Source organism: Dipodomys spectabilis, unplaced genomic scaffold (genome assembly GCF_019054845.1).
Source record: "Dipodomys spectabilis isolate Male_0828 unplaced genomic scaffold, ASM1905484v1 ptg000023l, whole genome shotgun sequence".
NCBI lineage: Eukaryota > Metazoa > Chordata > Mammalia > Rodentia > Heteromyidae > Dipodomys > Dipodomys spectabilis.
The window spans coordinates 5,392,905-5,410,827 of NW_024870700.1; the positions used below are offsets into that span (position 1 = coordinate 5,392,905).

Here is a 17,923-nt window from a genome sequence, read left to right on the forward strand (position 1 = left end):
GTAAAAATCTCTTCCAATCAAATAATGCATACTTTCCTGAAGAACATATAGAATGGTTTCCAAAATCTGATCATTTTCTAGGACATAAGTCTCAATGCATTTTGAAGAGCTGAGATCAGACAGGCTGCATTCTCTGACTACAAATTAATTAGAAACCAGTAACTTAAAACTTAAATTTAAAATGTACTTCTTTAATAATTCGTATGCCACAAAAGAAATCACAAAAGAAAAATTTTAACTTAACGCGTAGTAAGCCCAGCATGGTAACTCATACCTATAATCCCAATACTCAGGAAAGGGCCACAAGAGGATCTTGAATTTGATGCCAGCCTAGGGAGATCTTCTTTCAAAAAACCAAAGGAGGGGCTGGGAAGGTGGCTCAGTGGTAGAGCACTTGCTTTGCATGCTCGAGGCCCTGGGTTTGATTCCTCAGCACCACATAAGAAAAAAAGCTGGAAGTGGCGCTGTGGCTCAAGTGGTAGAGTGCTAGCCTTGAGCTGAAGAACTGAGGGACAGCGCCCAGGCCCAGAGTTCAGGCCCCACGACCGGACCCAAAAAAAAAAAAGAAAAAAAAGAAAGGATAGGGATGTTATTCTGGGTTGAATTTCTAGCACTGCAGAAAAACAAAACAAAAAAGTCCAACAAGAAAATACAAATAGCATAAGATGAAGCAAAAAATGCTGTTTAAGGCTGCAGATTAAAAACCAAAGCATCGGGGCTGGGAAATTGGCTCAGTGGCAGAGTGCTTGCCTTGCATGCCTGAGGCCCTGGGTTCAATTCCTCAGTACCACATAAGCAAAAAGAAAAAAGCCAGACGTGGTGCTGTGGCTCAAGTGGTAGAGTGCTAGCCTTGAGCTGAAGAACTGAGGGACAGTGCCCAAGCCCAGAGTTCAGGCCCCACGACTGGACCCCAAAAAAAAAACAAAAACAAAAACCAAAGCATCTGCCAGGCACCAATGTCTCATGCCTAGCTACTCAGGAGGCTGAGGTCTGAAGATCACAGTTCAAAGCCAGCCTAGGCAGACATACCTGTATGATATTTATCTCCAATCAGCAAGCAAAAAGCCAGAAGTGGAACTGTGGTCCACACAATACTTGCCTTAAGCAGAAATGGCCAGGTAAGGGGTCAAGGCCCTGAGTTCAAGCCTCAGTACAAACCCACCTTTTCCCTCCCCCAAAAAAAGATTAGAAACAAAACCAAAACTGCCATTCTGTTCAAATTATGTGATTTTTCTATGGAGCAAATTGAAAAGGATAGGCAAATTATTAGACACAGTATCAAGATACCTGTTTTCTATTGCTCTGTAACAAACCACCCCAAAATTGAGCAACTTAAAGCTAAAATAACTTCATTGGCTTGCAGTTCTTAGTAACAGTGGTTTGGGCTGGTTTCAAAACAGGCAGTTTATTTACTGCTGCTGCCTGAGGTCATGTATGACTATCATCCAACAGCTTGATTTGGGGAGCTGAATGTCTAAAATGGCCTCATTCATATGTCGGGTGACTGATGCTGGCTGTTGGCCAGGAGGCTTCGGAATTCTCAGCTACTCTAGTTTATCTCAGCTCCCTGGGGCTAAAACAAGCATCTCCCCATGGAAGTATCCAAGAAGTCACTCAAAAGGCCACAGTAAAATTTCAAGACCTACTAAAAGCTTAGTCTTAGGAATTCTGCAACATGACTTCTACCAAAGCAATTCACAAGGCCAACCCAACCTCAAAGGGCTGATGAATCCATTTTCTTCTTCATGAGAGAGAAAATGAACTCCCCAAGGGACAAGCTTAAAGGGATAGTGGGAATTATTGCAACTAACTTTGCAACTAATTTTCAATGTAAGATATAATACATTAGCTTAAAAATACATTCAAGGATCTATAGAGAAAATTACAAAAATGTATTGAAAGGCCATGAAAACTTGAAGAGGTATTCATGAATAAGACTGTGTTGTAAGATGTTTGTTCCTTCTTATGCATTCAATCCATTTTTTTAATTGCACAGTTTTCAAGGAACTTTATAAGACTCCCAAATAGCCAAGACACACTTAAAAGTGAAAAGGAGAAAATAAGGGCTGGGAGATGTGTTTCAAGTAGTAAAAGCACAAGATTCTGAATTCAATCCCTACTATTGCTGAAGGAGGAGGAGGAGGAGGAGGAGGAGGAGGGGGAGGAGGAGGGGGAGGAGGAGGGGGAGGAGGGGGAGGAGGGGGAGGAGGAAGAGGAGGAGGAGGAGGAGGAGGAGGAGGAGGAGGAGGAGGAAAGTGTGATTTCTGCTCAACTTATTTCAGATCCCACAAGAATCATCCTTTTCACCCTGTCAGCTTGACCAACAGGAGACACAGGAAGCCAGAGAAGCCAGCAGTCAGAGGTGAAGAGAAATTTCCTGTAAAGATCGTGCCAAAGAGTGTCTGGTCCTTCTCCTCTTTCCTCCCTCTTACAAACAACTAAAGAGGAGTTACTCACAAAAACACAAAACACTAGAACTAGGGTTACAAAAGGCAGTGTTTAGACTGGTCACTGGGCCTGAAATAACACAGGGAGCAGAGCTCATCCATCTACATCATCCCCAATGACTCATACTTTTGGCTTTTCCTTACTTTGTAGAAATGAGACAGTCAGTGTACTGTTGGACCAGGTTGCTGGAAATGTGTACTGGCACCTCTAGGAGCCATCCAGAAGTCCCTTGTTGGAAAGTCCCATTGGCGATCATGCTCATCACTGGTACCCAGGCTGCTTGGAGGGAATAAGAGTTCTAAAGTCATACAGATTTGTCGGAACGGCTGCCCCTCTCCAATCCCCTCCAGTTCTCAGTACTTGGATCTTCTGAGTCTGTTAATGGGGAGAGGGTATTCCAAAACTAACTCCAGGCATGGGGCATGAGGCTGTGGAGTAGGGTCTCTCCTTTAGCTGATGTAGACTCTGGGGCTCCATTCCCAAAGCATGATGTGAGCATCTCTTCTTCACTGTTTAACTGTCCAGTCTGAAGACAGTTCCTTTGTGACTAGCCTCTTCTCCCTTGGGGGGAGATTAACCATCATTCTGAATCATACAGATGTGAGTAAAACCAAATCAACATCACAATAATAGCAGAGAAGTTGCAGCCTCCCCAAGTACAGTCTAGAAGCAGGAGAGACCAAAGAAGGACTGCTCACGATAACATAATATAGAGTCCGGCTACTCCTGCATTTGGGAAAGCCCAAATTGGCTGTGTAGGGGGTCAATCTACTTGCCCTATCACATCCTTTCCGGTCGCTTCCTCAGCTGACCTCAGTATCCAAATGTTAAATAGATCCTCTTCAGTCTGACCCCACAGATCCTTCCCTTTAATCACTTCTGTACTTTGTGGGTCACAAATGGATCTATTTCAGGTCATGAATTTGGTCACCACCCTCCACGCTTTTGCTGTTTTTGTTGCATGTGTGTGTGTGTGTGTGTGTGTGTGTGTGTGTGTGTGTGTACTAGGTCCTGAACTCAGGGCTTGGGCACTGTCCCTTAGTTTTTTCACTCAGATTTTTTCCCTCTACCACCTGAACCACAACTCCACTAGTGGCATTTTGGTAGTTGATTGGAGATAAGAATCTCATGGACTTTTCTGCCTGGGTTGAGGGATCCACAGATCTCAGCCTCCTGAGTAGCTAGGATTACAGGTATGGGGTATAAGATTACAACCAGAGCCACCAGTGCTTGGCCCATTGTGTGTTTTTGAAACAGGACCTAGGCTGGTCTCAATCTCACTATCCTCCTCAAAGTTTCCATTTCCCAAGGGCTGGATTACAGGTTTGCATCCCCATACCTGGCTGCATTTCCACTTCTAAAATCCCATAGTCTATCTTCTGATTCCAATTCCTGCCCTTCCAATTTGGTCACGCTAGTCCATTCCCCCCATCTAGTCTTTATCCCATAAAACTCCCCATTTTGCAGAGATCATGATCTGATTTCTGTTCTAATGGGGTGTTGGTCTCAGTTCCAGGGGAAAGGGGGAGGAGGAATGCAGGAAGCCTCCCACTTGAGAGGCTGTTAGAACTGTGTCTGGACCTCAACCCAGCTGGGAGGGGGAGGAAGGGAGGGAGTCAGCGAGGTTAGGGGCCCAGCAGAGAAACAGGCCAGAACAATTGAGAACAAAGGCTGGATACTCTTCCGCTGAGCCCCAGAGCTTGGCCTTGGCCTTCTGTGAACAGCTTCAGGAAATGGCTGAGATTCCAGATTTAGAAGGAAGAGACCTGTAAACAAGGACTAAAGCTTTGTGAGCAGAGAGCAACCCCTCCAGACTACGAGGAGGCTCTGGCATGACAGGCTGAGATCTGGGATCTCAGAACTGGAAAGGTCCTTCACTCTTTTCCAGAAGCAGAAAAATAGCCCCAAGGAGGAGGCACAAATAGTTTCAGTGAAGGGATGCATCGGAGAAACAAATAGAACAAGCTAACCTTGCACTTATAATCAAGCACTGTCTATATGAAGTCCTTTTTATGTTTTATCTCATTTCATGACGATGATAGCCCTTGAAATAGAATTTACTTTAGCATTCTCATTCTACAGATAAGGAAACTGATTTGTAGGGTTAAGGAATCTAACCAAAGTCTCCCAAAAGCTTTCTTCCCTCTCTCTGAGCAGAATACACACATGCAGTGGGAATCTCCCAGTTTGGCCCCAAGGTCTGAGTCATTCCCATCTTTTGCCCTCCCCACCCCCAACCTCATCTGTCCCTAGGGAAAGAGACCAATAACTGATCCACGGCAGCACTTTCCCACTTAGCATTCTCAGCCTGCAGCCCTACTGCCCTCCATTCTCAGCTTATTCCTGCTGTGCCCTGAGCCTCAGCATCTCTACTCTGCCTTAACAGATAGTCATCCAGAGGCAAAACAATAAGGACTGAGGTTCAAGGAGAAGCTTTCCATAGAGTGTTAGGAGTGAACAATTAAGAATACAGGTGGAGTTACAGTCAATATGAACCTCCCCTTTCAACAACAACAACAAAACAAACCCAAACTGGTGGCTCACACCTCTAATCCTAGATACTCAGGAGGCTGAGATCTGAGAATCATGGTTTAAAGCCAGTCTGGACAGACAAATCCATGAGACTTTTATTTCAGACCAGCAAAGTACCAGAAAGTGGAAGCGTGGCTCAAGAGGTGGGGGGTGCCAGAAGCCAAGAGAGAGAATGTGAGCCCCTGAGTTTAAGCCCAGCACACAAAACAAGAAAGAAGAAGGGAGGAAGAAAGAAGAAAGGAAGAAAGGAAGGAAGGAAGAAAGAAAGAAAGAAAGAAAGAAAGAAAGAAAGAAAGAAAGAAAGAAAGAAAGAAAGAAAGAAAGAAAGAAAAAAGAAAGGAAGAAAGGAAGGAAGGAAGGAAGGAAAGATAGTTCCAGACTAGCCCAGTATAGTAATACATGCCTATAATGGCAGTAGACAGGAGATAAAAGCAAGAGGATCATGAGTTCAAGACCAGGCCTGGGCTATTTAGTGAGTTCCAGGCCAGACTGTCCACACAGCAAGACTCAGCCCACCCCCTTAAAAACAGAAAGAAAAAGAAATCTCAAACTAGGCTGGAGGCAAACAGTACAGCAGGGGTTATGGCTAGAAGGGTAGAGGTCAGAGAATTTCTCACCTCTGGTCTCCTCCCAGTTCTCCAAGGCATTGAGGGCTAGGCAGGAAGCATCCGTTTCCTCAAAGCCGCTTCCCTACTGGGACAGAGTCTCAGTCACAAACAACTACCACCACCCCACCCCACCCCTCCTTTCCTTGCTGCTGTGAGCTCAGAGTCACTGGACAAAGTGCCTGCGACTGGGTCGGAGGCCTGGGAGCAGCGATGGGCTCTGGAGGTGTGGGCCTTCCCAGGACCTGGGGGCCTCTACCTCTCTGGCTTCTGTTCATCATGGGTAAGTGAGGCTCCTTTGCTTCCTTTTTGAAGTTGGGGTACCAGAGATTGTATTATTGTTGCTGTTGTTGAGTGATGGATGATGATGATGCTAATGATGGTGTGTGTGTGTGTGTGTGTGTGTGTGTGTGTGTGTGTGTGTGTGTGTGTGTGTGAGTGAGTGAGTGACAGAAAGAAAGAGCTATCTAAGCTCTGGCCTTCATGTTGTACATGCTGACTTCTCCCCTCCCAGCTAGCTTATTATTTGGAATCAGCCTTCAGTAGCCCAGTACAGGCCATCAGACAATCTCCCACACCAGAGAGAGAGGAGGCACGGGGCAGTGACTTAGGGGCCTGTGGTGCTCAGACCAGGCTCTGTCTCCTTTTTCCTCTCAGGAGGCATGTCTCAGGATTTCCCACCCCAGATCCTAGTTCATCCCCAGGACAAGCTGATCCAGGGTCCCGGCCCCATCAAGCTGAACTGTCAAGCATCAGGACAGCCTCCTCCCACCATCCGCTGGTTGCTGAATGGGCACCCCCTCAGCATGGTGCCCCCAGATCGCCACCACCTCTTACCTGATGGAACCCTTATGTTACTGAAGCCTCCTGTCCAGGGACAGGCCCACGATGACCAGGCCCTGTCGGCAGTTCTGGGTGTCTACACATGTGAAGCCAGCAACCAGCTGGGCACAGCAGTCAGCCGAGGTGCTCGGCTGTCTGTGGCTGGTGAGGCCTAGGAGGGAAGGCTCAGGCTAGCACAAACTGAGGCTGAGCCACCTGTTATTAGGGGAGGCCTGGATTGGGAACTGGGGAGGGAGAGCAGGGTTTGAGCCATTGCTACCTGGCAGGCCTGGGAAGTGGGCAAAGTAAAATGGGGGAGGGAGGGAATGTGCCAGGAAATGCCAAGGTAGAACTCTGGGTCCCAACTTCCTACCTACTTGCCATCTTCCCCACAGTCCTCTTAAAGAATTTCCAGATCCAGCCTCAAGATGCAGTGGTGACAGTGGGTGAGCAGGTGATTCTGGAGTGTAAGCCACCTCGGGGCTACCCAGAACCCACAGTCTCATGGTGGAAGGATGGAAAACCCCTGGTCCTCCAACCAGGAAGACACAACGTGAGTGAAGCCCCCAGACCCCACATGTCATCTTGTCCTTGGCACATCTGGATACATCCTGAGGGACTGTCCTGCCCCATGGAGCCCAGGAGATTGGAGCAAGGAGGGGCAAGGAGGACTTAAACAACCCTCCAGCCTCAGAGCCCTTCTTCCCATTGAAGACTTCACCCTGTACCTCACTCTGACAGGTGTCCAAGAGTGGCCTGCTGGTGGCAAGAGCAAAGAAGAGCGATGCAGGGAGCTATATGTGTGTAGCCTCCAACAATGCGGGACAACAGGAGAGCCAATCAGCCAGGTTATCCGTCCAGGGTAAGGATGGAGGGAGGGTCCAAATTAGGTGGGACCCTCCAGTTAGGGTAGCATGGTCTAGATCCTGGTCTAGGCTAAGCCTGAGACCAGGAGCCAATTGGTAAGGTTCCCTGAGTGAAGAAACTCACCCATGCTGGAATAGAAACAGGAATGCTCGGAGAGTGTGGGTTCCTCTATTTCACATTGGGACTGTGGGTCTCATTCCAGTCCTCTGTTCCTCTATAGAGTCCAGGGACCACAAGGAGCCTCTGGAGCTCCTAGCCGTGCGCATCCAGCTAGAAAACGTGACCCTGCTGAATCCAGATCCTATGAAAAGCCCCAAGCCTGGGCCAACTGTGTGGCTTAGCTGGAAGGTGAGACTCAGGACTTACGGGTGAGAGCCTGTACAGAGCTCCAAAAACCAACTGGCATGAGCTTCCTGATCCATTCCCCTTCCTCTGACTCCTCCCTTCCCAGGTGAGTGGCCCTGCAGCCCCTGCTCAGTCCTACACAGCTTTGTTCAGGGCCCAGAGGGTCCCGGAGGGCCAGGGAGCTCCGTGGGCAGAGGCCCTGCTGGATGGTCGGCAGAGCGCAGAGCTTGGGGGCCTCCTCTGGGGTCAAGACTACGAGTTCAAAGTGAGACCATCCTCCGGTAGAGCTCAAGGTCCTGACAGCAATGTGCTGCTCCTGAGGCTGCCCGAACAAGGTCAGAGACAGATCCTCCCAGACCCAACAACAGATCCCAGATTCCATCTTTTTTTTTTTTTCTTGGTACCAGTTACTAGGTCTTGAACTCAGGGCCTCGCACTCTTGGTTAGCTTTTTTGCTCAAAGCTGACATTCTACCAACTTGAATCACACCTTCATTTTGCTGGTTAATAGAGAGTCTCACAGAGTTGTCTGCCCAGGCTAGGTTTGAACTGAGATCTTCAGATTTCAGCCTCCTAAGTAGCTAGTATGACAGGGGTGAGCCATCAGCAACTAGGCTCTCTTGACCTTTACATTGTCTCAGTCTAATCTGGGGAGATGGAAAGTCTTACTCAAGGATTCCCTTCTACCCTGGCCAGGCAAGCAGAGCTGGAAGAAGCTTCTATTATCCTCAACGGGACTCTAACTCAATAGGATGCCAGCTTTCAAGCTTAGAAAAGACTCTTCTCCCTTAGTACCCTCACAGTCTGTTTTTCCTTCCCTTCAGTGCCTAATGCCCCGCCCCAGGAGGTGACCCTAAAACCTGGGAACAACAGTGTCCTTGTGAGCTGGGCCCCACCACCTGCCGAAAACCATAATGGCATCATCCGTGGCTACCAGGTACTGTGAAGGCTGTTTGCTGACACAGCCTTTCCTGGTAGATGGCACACCTGTTGTCCTACACTCCCCCCATCCCCTGCTCTGCCCACCAAGAAGTGATACCTGTGCCAAAAAAGGAAACTTAACTTCTTGTTGAGCAAGGACTGAGCATCAGCCAGACTCTGCCAAGCAATCTACCGACTCTACCATCTCATAGTCGGCCCCGAGTTATTAATTAACCCTCTTTATACCTGCAAAGTGAAATGAACATCATAGACAGAAGAAACAGAACCAGCCATGCTAGTGTCACCTGGAAAACTTGTTGGGAATGACGATTCCCAGGTCTTCTCCCTAGGTTCTCTGAATCAGAAACTTAAACTATGAGCTTGGACACCTGTACCTTATAAAGTCTCCAGAAGAGGTTTAAGAAATTGCTGCTCCCAGGTATAGTTTAGCCTATTTCTAGACAGAAGTCAATCTAGAGAGAAATCTCTCGTAGAAGAAGGAAGGATCAGGGAAGAGAATGTCAGGTGAATGTCAGGGCAGGATGCCTCCATTCCCAGAGTCTGATCTGTAGATGAAGGGATGTTGTCTAGAGGTAGCTGATCATCTTTGCTCCTGTCCAGGTCTGGAGCCTTGGCAATACCTCCTTACACCCAGCCAACTGGACCACAGTGGGACAGCAACAGACCCAGCTGGAGATTGCCACCCGAATGTCAGGCTCCTATTGTGTGCAAGTGGCAGCAGTCACAGGGGCTGGAGCTGGGAAGCCCAGTAGCCCTGTCTGTCTCTTTTTAGGTGAGAAACGTATCTACGTGGTCATCCATATCCTTCAACCCCCATACCATCCTCCTCACTTCTAGCTCCTTCCTCTTCTCTGTTGAATGATCATTGCCCTGCCTGCCTTGCCCCTGAGCTCCACATCCCATACAGAGCAGGCCATGGAACAATCAGTCCGAGAACCCAGTGAGCAAGGTCCTTGGACGCTGGAGTGGCTGAGGGCCACCTTGAGACGGCCAGAGATCATTGCCTGTGGGGCTGTCCTGCTCTGGCTCCTGCTGCTGGGCACTGCGGTGTGTATCTACCGCCGGCGCAGAGCTGGGATGCACCTGGGCCCAGGTGAGTGAGAGGACCTCTCTGGGGCCCAGGCCTCTCCTGGGTTCCGTGAGAATATTACAAGGGGTTTAGATCTCTGACCAGAAAATGGAGCCTTTGCATTTACCCTTTCTCTCGCTTTTTCCAAGGTATGTACAGATATACCAGTGAAGACGCCATCCTAAAACACAGGTGAGAGGCAAAAAGATGTGGGGACAGGGCAGTGTGGGGTTGAGACAGTAGAATTGGGACAGGGAATTAGATGAAGTTCTAATCTACCCTACTAGTACCTGATGATGTACTAGACTTTTGAGTGACAGTGAATTTCCCTTTTGCTAACGTTCTACCATACCACTTGATGGCAGAACAAACTGAGAGTCATAGAATTTAAGTGAATTTGCCAAAGGCTTCGTAAAACTAGTAGCTGGCTTTCCAAACCCCTACCCGTGCTCTCGTACCTCCTCTCACTAACAAGACACTGCACTGTCCTGCTAGCTCACGCTGCAAGGTGAGTAGTAACCAACACAGGTAACCACTTCTAATGTCTACTTTTTCCTGAATTGCCAGCGTCTACCTAGTGCATTCTGTGAATTACTGTCTTGCATGCAATCCACCCCACTTCCGGCAGAGGGCGTCCAGACCTAGGTTCTTATCGTTTAGGTCCAGGGCCAGCCTGCATGTACTTCTGTTCTAACTTGGCTGACAAAGCAAGTCTGTGGTTGTGAAATTCTAAGAAAGAAACTTCTTTTAAAAATTTGCTGTGTTTTCCACCGAGCAGCCATTTCATTGCTCTTTCTCAACTTCCCAGATCATCGTCTGGTTAGATTTCCTAGAGTAGTTTTCACAGCCCATGTCTGAATTATTTGACAAAAGTATATCTAGCACCTAACTAAGTGGTAGTTGTAGCGAGGCCCTGGGCTGCCAGTTTGCTTTTTGATACTCAGCCCAAAGCAGGGTTCCAAGCTGGCTAGCTGGCAGAGTTTTTCTGTACTCAATGCCTTTGGTCTTCAAGCCACCTCCTGGCCTTTATCTGCTCTGCTCCCCTGGACCCTCTCCTTTGTCCTTGAGGGAAATGCAATTCTGATTATCTGATCTATTGCAATATTCTCCATCCATCAAGAAGGAGCTGTCTAGGCAGAGACAGGCATGGGAACAATCTGGAGTAGTCCATGGAAAAGCAGATGGGGGAAATGCACGGAAGAGGTCAGGTAGAGAAACATTAGTGAAAGATTGACTGTTAGGAGGGGAAGAGCGGCAGTGCAACCAGAAATAACCTGTTATGCCCAAAGACGAGCCATTTGGGTTGGATGGGGGCGTAAGCTATGAAACGGATCTGAGCAAAGATATGGTCACAAAGCTGGAAGCCAGAGTAGCCACGCCAGGCAGCTGGGCTCTATCTTGGTGATGAGGGAATGAATCATTGAAGGCTCCAGGCAAAGAAGTACCTTGGTCAGCTGCCTGTTCTTAAAAGACATTCAGACAGCTGGAAGCTAACATCCACATAGCAACCTTGTGCTTTCCCAGCTGAATGATGTCACATCCTCAGTTAGACTTACAGCATCTGCCCTGTAGGAAAGCTCTATTGTTGCCATTTTATAGAGGAGGCAATGTGGGCTTGAAACATCTAATAGATTTACTAGACTGGGCTAAGCTGTGGTAGACAGGGATTTTCAAACCAGGTCTGTTCATCACATCTGTTCCTTTTATTTTTTCTCCCCTCTGATACTGGGGCTTAAACTCAGGGCCAGGGCACTCTCCCTTAGTATTTTTACTCAAGGCTTGGAGCTCTAGTACTTGAGCCATACCTTCACTTTCAGCTTTTTGGTGTTAATTAGTGATAAGAGTCTCATGGCCTTTCCTGTCCAGGCTTTGAACTGCGGCGATGCTCCGATCTCAGCCTCCTGAGTAGCTAGCATTATAAGCATGAGCCGCCAGCTCCTGGCTCATCTGTTGTTTTTGTCTGGCTCACCTTAATCCCTTTCTGCTCTGAGCAATTTAGACTTCCCCTGATCCCTCTATAGAAGGGCTATTAAGTCAAGGCACCAACCAGGTCTGAGAACTTGAGGAATCTATGAAGGGCTGAAAGTAGCAGGAAAGATAAATCCAGTACTACCACATCCTCAACTTTCACCACCTCCCACCCCTGGTCCCTCCCCCATTACCTCAGGATGGACCACAGTGACTCTCCTTGGCTGGCAAACACCTGGCGTTCTACCTCTGGCTCTCGAGACCTGAGCAGCAGCAGCAGCCTCAGCAGCCGGCTGGGAGTGGATCCCCGGGACCCGCTAGACTGCCGACGTTCCTGTGAGCAGGCTTCATGGGGGAAGGGTCTCAGGGATGGGATGTAGGGTGGGATACTCTCACCCTAACTGCTGTCATTTTCTTTTCTGCAGTGATCTCCTGGGACCCCCGCAGTCCCGGCGTGCCCTTGCTTCCAGACACCAGTACTTTTTATGGCTCCCTCATCGCAGAGTTGCCCTCCAGGCCCCCAGCCCGGCCAAGCCCCCAGGTCCCAGCTACCAGGCACCTTCCATCCCAGTTGACCCGCACCTCCAGCCCCTGGCCCAGCTCAGACAGCCTCTGCAGCCGTAGGGGAGTCTCTTCTCCACGCTTGTCTCTGGCCCCTGCAGAGGCCTGGAAGGCCAAGAAGAAGCAGGGTAAGGACAGAGAGGAGACTCGAAATCTGGAGCTATTGATGGGGAGAAGCAAGAGTAGGAAATGTGGTGGGAATGTGGCCTGCTGGCTTTGAACTGGCGTGAGCTATGGCTCCAAAGTACCTCTTCTTGTAACACAGGCCTTTCCCCACCCAGGAGCACTCAGTCAGGAGTGTGTCCACCTCGCCTTTTCTTTCTGATGCAGGGCTCTGTTTCTACAATCAGTCCAACTAGAAAACATTGAATAACTACCACTGTATGCCAGACATGCTGAGCTAGTAAGCACAGGCAGCCCTTGTCCCCGTCTGATGAAAATACTGACCAGCATACAAGTTAATCCTAGAGCACAAGAGAAGGTGGCCGGTGCTGGCAGGAAGACCCAGGCTCATAGGGACTGGTCTTCACACATTCTACTCAGGTCTGCTTGGATACAAACTCCCAGCTCACTTCCCAGAGAGGAATGGGTAGACCTGGCCCTCCCTCCCTACAGTCATTCTTAGACTCAACCATCTGTAGGTTAAAATATATTTGGCAAAAAAAAAAAAATAGCCTTTGTACTGAACATGTACAGACTTTCTTGCCATGATTCCCTGAACACTACAATATAACTACTTATATAATGTTTAGATTAGGTATTATAAGTAATTCAGAGATGATTTAAGATGCACAGGGAGATCTGGGCAGGTAATATACCATCTTATTTAAGGGACCTGAGTTTTTGTGGATTTTAATATCCTTAGGGGATTATGGATGTAGACAAGTGGTAGAATTCACACTCAGGATAGATGAAGCCCTGGGTTCAGTTCTTAGCACCAAAAAAGAAAAGGAAGCCTCAAGTGGTAGAGTGATGGCCTAGCAAGTGCAAGGCCCTGAGTTCAATCCCCAATAATGCTAAAAGATTTTTTTTTTTTTTGGTTAGTCATTGGGGCTGAACTCTGGGCCTGGGCGCTGTCCCTCAGCTCTTCAGCTCAAGGCTAGTGCTCTACCACTTGAGCCACAGCGCCACTTCTGGCTTTTTCTGCTTATGTGGTGCTGAGGAATCGAACCCAGGGCCTCATGCATGCAAGGCAAGCACTCTACCACTGAGCCACCTTCCTAGCCCTGCCAAAAGATTTTTTAAGAACTTATTAAAAAAAAAAAACAGACAAAAAGAGCTGGGTACTGGTGGTTCACACCTGTAATACTACCCACTCAGGAGGCTGAGATCTGAGGATTGCTGTTTGAAGCCAAACTGAACAGGAAAATCCATGAGACTTTTTGCTCCAGTTAACTGCCAAAAAGCCAGAAGTAGAGCTGTGATTCAAGTAGTAAAGTGCCAGCCTTGAGCAAAAAAACTAAGGGACAGTATCTAGGCCCTGAGTTCAAGCCCAAGTTCTGGCATATGCACATGTATACACAAACATACAAGAAACAACTTTGTTGAGGTATAGTTAATATACAATGAATTGAACATATTTAAAGGGTAAAACTTAATCATTCTTTTCTTTCTTTCTTTTTTCTTTTCTTTCTTTCTTTTTTCATTTCTTTCTTTCTCTCTCTCTTTCTTTCTTTCTTTTTTTGTTGGTTGTGGGGTCTGAACTCTGGGCCTGGGCACTGTCCCTCAGCTCTTCAGCTCAAGGCGAATGCTCTACTACTTGAGCCACAGCACTATTGGTTTTCTGGTGGTTTATTGGAGACAAGAGTCTCATGGACTTTCCTGCCTGAGCTGTCATCCTCAGATCTCAGCCTTCTGAGTAGCTAGGATTGCAGGCATAAGCTACCGGTGCCCAATTTTTATTTTATCCTCAAGACCATCCTTTGAAATAACTATTTGTGAAAAGAAATGAGCTCCGACAGGTTAATGGACTTACTTACCTAAGGTCACAGACCCTAAAAGCTTTGTCAGTCCAGTTTTCCTTCTGTCCACTAAGGCTGCCTGGATGCAGGTGGTTGTAGATTAGGATAGATTCTCTCCTAGTTTCTCTGGTTTCAAGGTCCAGTGAGCTGAAATGAATAGTAAAGGTAAAGACAGACTCTCAGTGGGGTCTGAAAGACCACACCCTGGCTCGTCCACAAGTGGCCACCTCTTTGTTTTGCAGACCTGCACCAAGCCAATAGCTCTCCACTGCTCAGGGGCAGCCACCCCATGGAGCTCTGGGGCTGGGAAATGGGAAATAGAGCCACCAAGAACCGTTCCGAAAGCCCAGGTGAGAGGGGGTGTTTGAGGGGGAATTGGGGTGGGGAAGCAGCCCACCGAGTATATCAGCCCAGGCTCCTTTTCATGGCTTGGTCCTTTGGTATCTGTGAGACTGGGGGTGGGGTTGGGGGCTGAGAGCCCTTCTCAGGCTCTGGCTTTTGATCTTTAGGAGCTGTACCCCGAGCTGTGGTTGCCTGGCGGGCGCTGGGACCACAGCTCCTCCGCAACTCCAATGAGCTGGCATCCCGCCCGCTCCCTCCAGTACCCATTTCTGCTGGAATCCTCCCTCAGAGTCCACAGACGCAGTAAGAGGGCATCGGGTCAGGAAGCAGGGCTGGTATATGTAGGTGGCAAGGGGGAGCGTGCGAGCTGGGAGCACTCAGTCTTCCTACCATCCCTCTCTTCCCCCAACCAGGCACTTGGTGGAGCCCCAGGCTCCCTCCTCCGACCCGCTGCCAGCAGACCCACTCTCGGTTGTTAGCCCCTGCAGGCCTCCCAGCCTCCAGGCCTCATCCCTGTCTGGTCCCAGCCCAGCTTCTAGCCGCCTATCCAGCTCTTCACTGTCTTCCCTGGGAGAGGATCAGGACAGTGTGCTGACCCCGGAGGAGGTGGCGCTGTGCCTGGAACTCAGCGAGGGTGAGGAGACCCCCAGGTGAGTAATCTAAGTAAGCCAAAGATCTCTATGGGGGTACGCGTGCCTACCTCATTGGGCCTGTTTCTGCTACTGTGCCCTCACCATTGCACTGTTTCCAAAATTGCCTCTTCCAGGAACAGTGTCTCTCCGATGCCAAGGGCCCCGTCACCTCCCACAACTTATGGGTACATCAGTATCCCAGCAGCCTCCGGGCTAGCAGACATGAGCAGAGCTGGAAGGGGAGTCGGGTCTGAGGTGGGGGGCTTGTTGTGCCCACCTCGGCCCTGCCCCACCCCCACCCCCAGTGAAGGCTCCCTGGCCAACGGTTGGGGCTCAGCCTCTGAAGACAACGTTCCCAGTGCCAGAGCCAGCCTGGTCAGCTCTTCCGATGGCTCCTTCCTTGCTGATGCCCACTTTGCCCGTGCCCTGGCAGTGGCTGTAGACAGCTTTGGGTTTGGTCTGGAGCCCAGGGAGGCAGACTGTGTCTTCACTGGTATGTGGAATCACCCCATCATACTTCTGACCTTTACCCCCTCAGTATGGACACAGCTCCCATAACACACACACACACACACACACACACTCTCTCTCTCTCTCATTCATTCTAGCCAAGAGGCTTGGTTTCTTAATTGTTATTATCATCCTCATGACCATCAAAATAGCTAGTTTGTATTGAATGATAAATGAGTCCAACCATGAGAAATGCTCTATATGTTAACAACCCTGAGTGAGAAATACTCTTTGGGGGGGGCAGGGGGGGGGGGGATGGGGGGAGTCATGGAGCTTGAACTAAAGGCTCAAAGCCTGGATGCTGTCCCTGAACTCTTTTGCTCAAGGCTAGCACTCTACTCCTTTGAACCACAGCTCCATGTCCAGTTTTCTGGTGGTTAATTGGAGATAAGAGTCTCACAGACTTTCCTGCCTAGGCTGGCTTTGAACCACAATCTCAGATCTCAGCCTCCGTGAGTAGCTAGGATAACAGACTTGAGTCACCAGTGCCTGGTTCTGAGGAATATTTTTTATCCCTCCTTTTCAGATTAGATAACTATAAAGTAAGTTTATTAACTTGCCAAGGATCACCCACAGAACAAAGACAAATTGTACAATTCTAAAGCAGGGATGTAATCCGTTGTATAGCCTATTCCTCTACCTGTTACCTAGACATGGGTCCCAGGGAAGGCCACCCTCAGCCTCTCCATTTTTTCCTAATCCAGTGATGTATGTGACTCTGCTCCTTCTGCTCATCCTGTCCATGGAGGGAGATTGAAGAGTACCTGGGTCCATTATCAGGCCTCATTGTCCCCTTTTGGATTCCCTTCCCCCAATAACCTGCAGATCTCCCATATTCATCTTACCCTGACTCTACTCTTTGCCCACAAGGAAAACAATAAGGCTTAGAGCAAATGAGGGGACAAGGACTGTCCAGGAAAGAAGGACCTATAACGGACAGAGAAGAATGCCAAGAAACAGGAGTGTTTGGAATAGAGGCCAGAGCTGGGCTGGGAGGAGATAAGTCAAGCTTTTCTCTGTAATGAAACCCGTGGACAGCCAGAGGATATAGCCACTGGGACTGGTGGGCTATATTATAGTTTATATAGATTATATAACTATAGATTATAGTTAGGGTTGTATGTGTACCCAAGTTGGTCCTGAGCTTTCTGCTAAAAGTCAAAACCCCCACGGACACCTCTTCCTTCCTTGACAGATGCCTCCTCACCGCCCTCCCCACGGGATGACCTCTTCCTGACCCAGAGCCTCTCCCTACCCCTATGGGAGTGGAGGCCAGACTGGCTGGAAGATGCTGAGATCAACCATACCCAGCGACTGGAAAGGGGGCTGCCTCCTTGGCCTCCTGACTCTGGGGTCTCTGCCCAGAGAAGTCGGCTCAGTGGTGCAATGCCCAAGGCTGGTAGTGAGTGTCTCTCTGCTTGGCTAACATGACAATCTTCATCTGGGGGGATCCTGGGGAGACAGCCTCAGAAAGGATTGGGGTTTGGCAGGGAAGATGGGAGCAAGGGGATAACTCCACTGTCCTTCAACTTCTCCAGATTCCTCGTGAACTGTGTCCCTAAAGACTGCCAGAAAAGCCTGAGGACCGCCCTTCCTGTCCTCCCGCAAGGCCTGGCCTACGCCTCTCTGCTGTAGGGGTCTACCTTCTCCGAGCTTCAGGGGAACTCTGCTGCTGGGTTGTCCAAACAAATGACAGCAAACCACAACAAGAGCAAGGCAAACCCTGCGGGAGCAAGGAAGCATCTCACTGGACTCTTAGGACTCTCTCCAGCCCTTCTCACTGCCAGGACCTTTAACCTAAGAACAGCTCTGCTTCCTGCTCTCTCCATGTGTGTTGTTCTAAGGAAAATGAGGGGAGGTCAGAAGAATCTTTGTGGAGGACCATGGTAGCAATGGGACAGGGCCATGGAGGAAAGTGCTTCTCTCCTGATACACAACATAAAGAAAATAAAGCGTGATGCCAGGCCCTACCCACCTAGTGCCAAGGCCTAGAGTTCAATGTTAGGCCTGGGGAGGAGGCTGAAGGGAGGTTTGACAGTGGGGCAAAAGTACTCCTCCCGATGTTACTTTGAGCTTAAGGAACTTGATACTATAAAACTGTCAAGACTTGAGTTCTGTCAATCATTCGTTGGAGCACCATTTTGGGAAGTACACTTGGGAAGGGTATCAGGATACCTGGGTTAAGGATGGATCAAGCATTTGTTGATATTCAGGAAGTATCCTCATTTCTGAAGGGAGAATGAAGAGTACTCACTAGTTTTTAGGTAGACTCAGGGAAATGGGGGAGTTTCTGGGTTGGCTGATCCTGGCAATAATACCT

At 48.8% G+C, this 17,923-nt stretch overlaps 1 protein-coding gene across 2 annotated transcripts; it reads left to right on the forward strand.

Moving 5' to 3' along the window:
• Positions 1-5,712: 5,712 nt before the first annotated feature.
• Robo4 (roundabout guidance receptor 4) lies at positions 5,713-17,544 on the forward strand. 2 transcript variants are annotated; one of them, XM_042674939.1, is made up of 18 exons: positions 5,713-5,868; positions 6,243-6,572; positions 6,803-6,960; positions 7,149-7,269; positions 7,495-7,622; positions 7,726-7,954; positions 8,443-8,555; positions 9,161-9,332; positions 9,468-9,653; positions 9,779-9,821; positions 11,797-11,933; positions 12,023-12,286; positions 14,362-14,469; positions 14,629-14,764; positions 14,875-15,111; positions 15,228-15,586; positions 16,799-17,005; positions 17,142-17,544. In XM_042674939.1, exons 1-18 carry the CDS (start codon positions 5,799-5,801, stop codon positions 17,150-17,152), a joined length of 3,009 nt encoding a protein of 1,002 aa, XP_042530873.1. In that variant the 5' UTR covers positions 5,713-5,798; the 3' UTR covers positions 17,153-17,544. The 2 variants fall into 2 exon arrangements, with proteins under 2 accessions (XP_042530873.1, XP_042530874.1); XM_042674940.1 differs by lacking the exon at positions 17,142-17,544 and having other exon boundaries at positions 16,525-16,885.
• Positions 17,545-17,923: the final 379 nt, after the last annotated feature.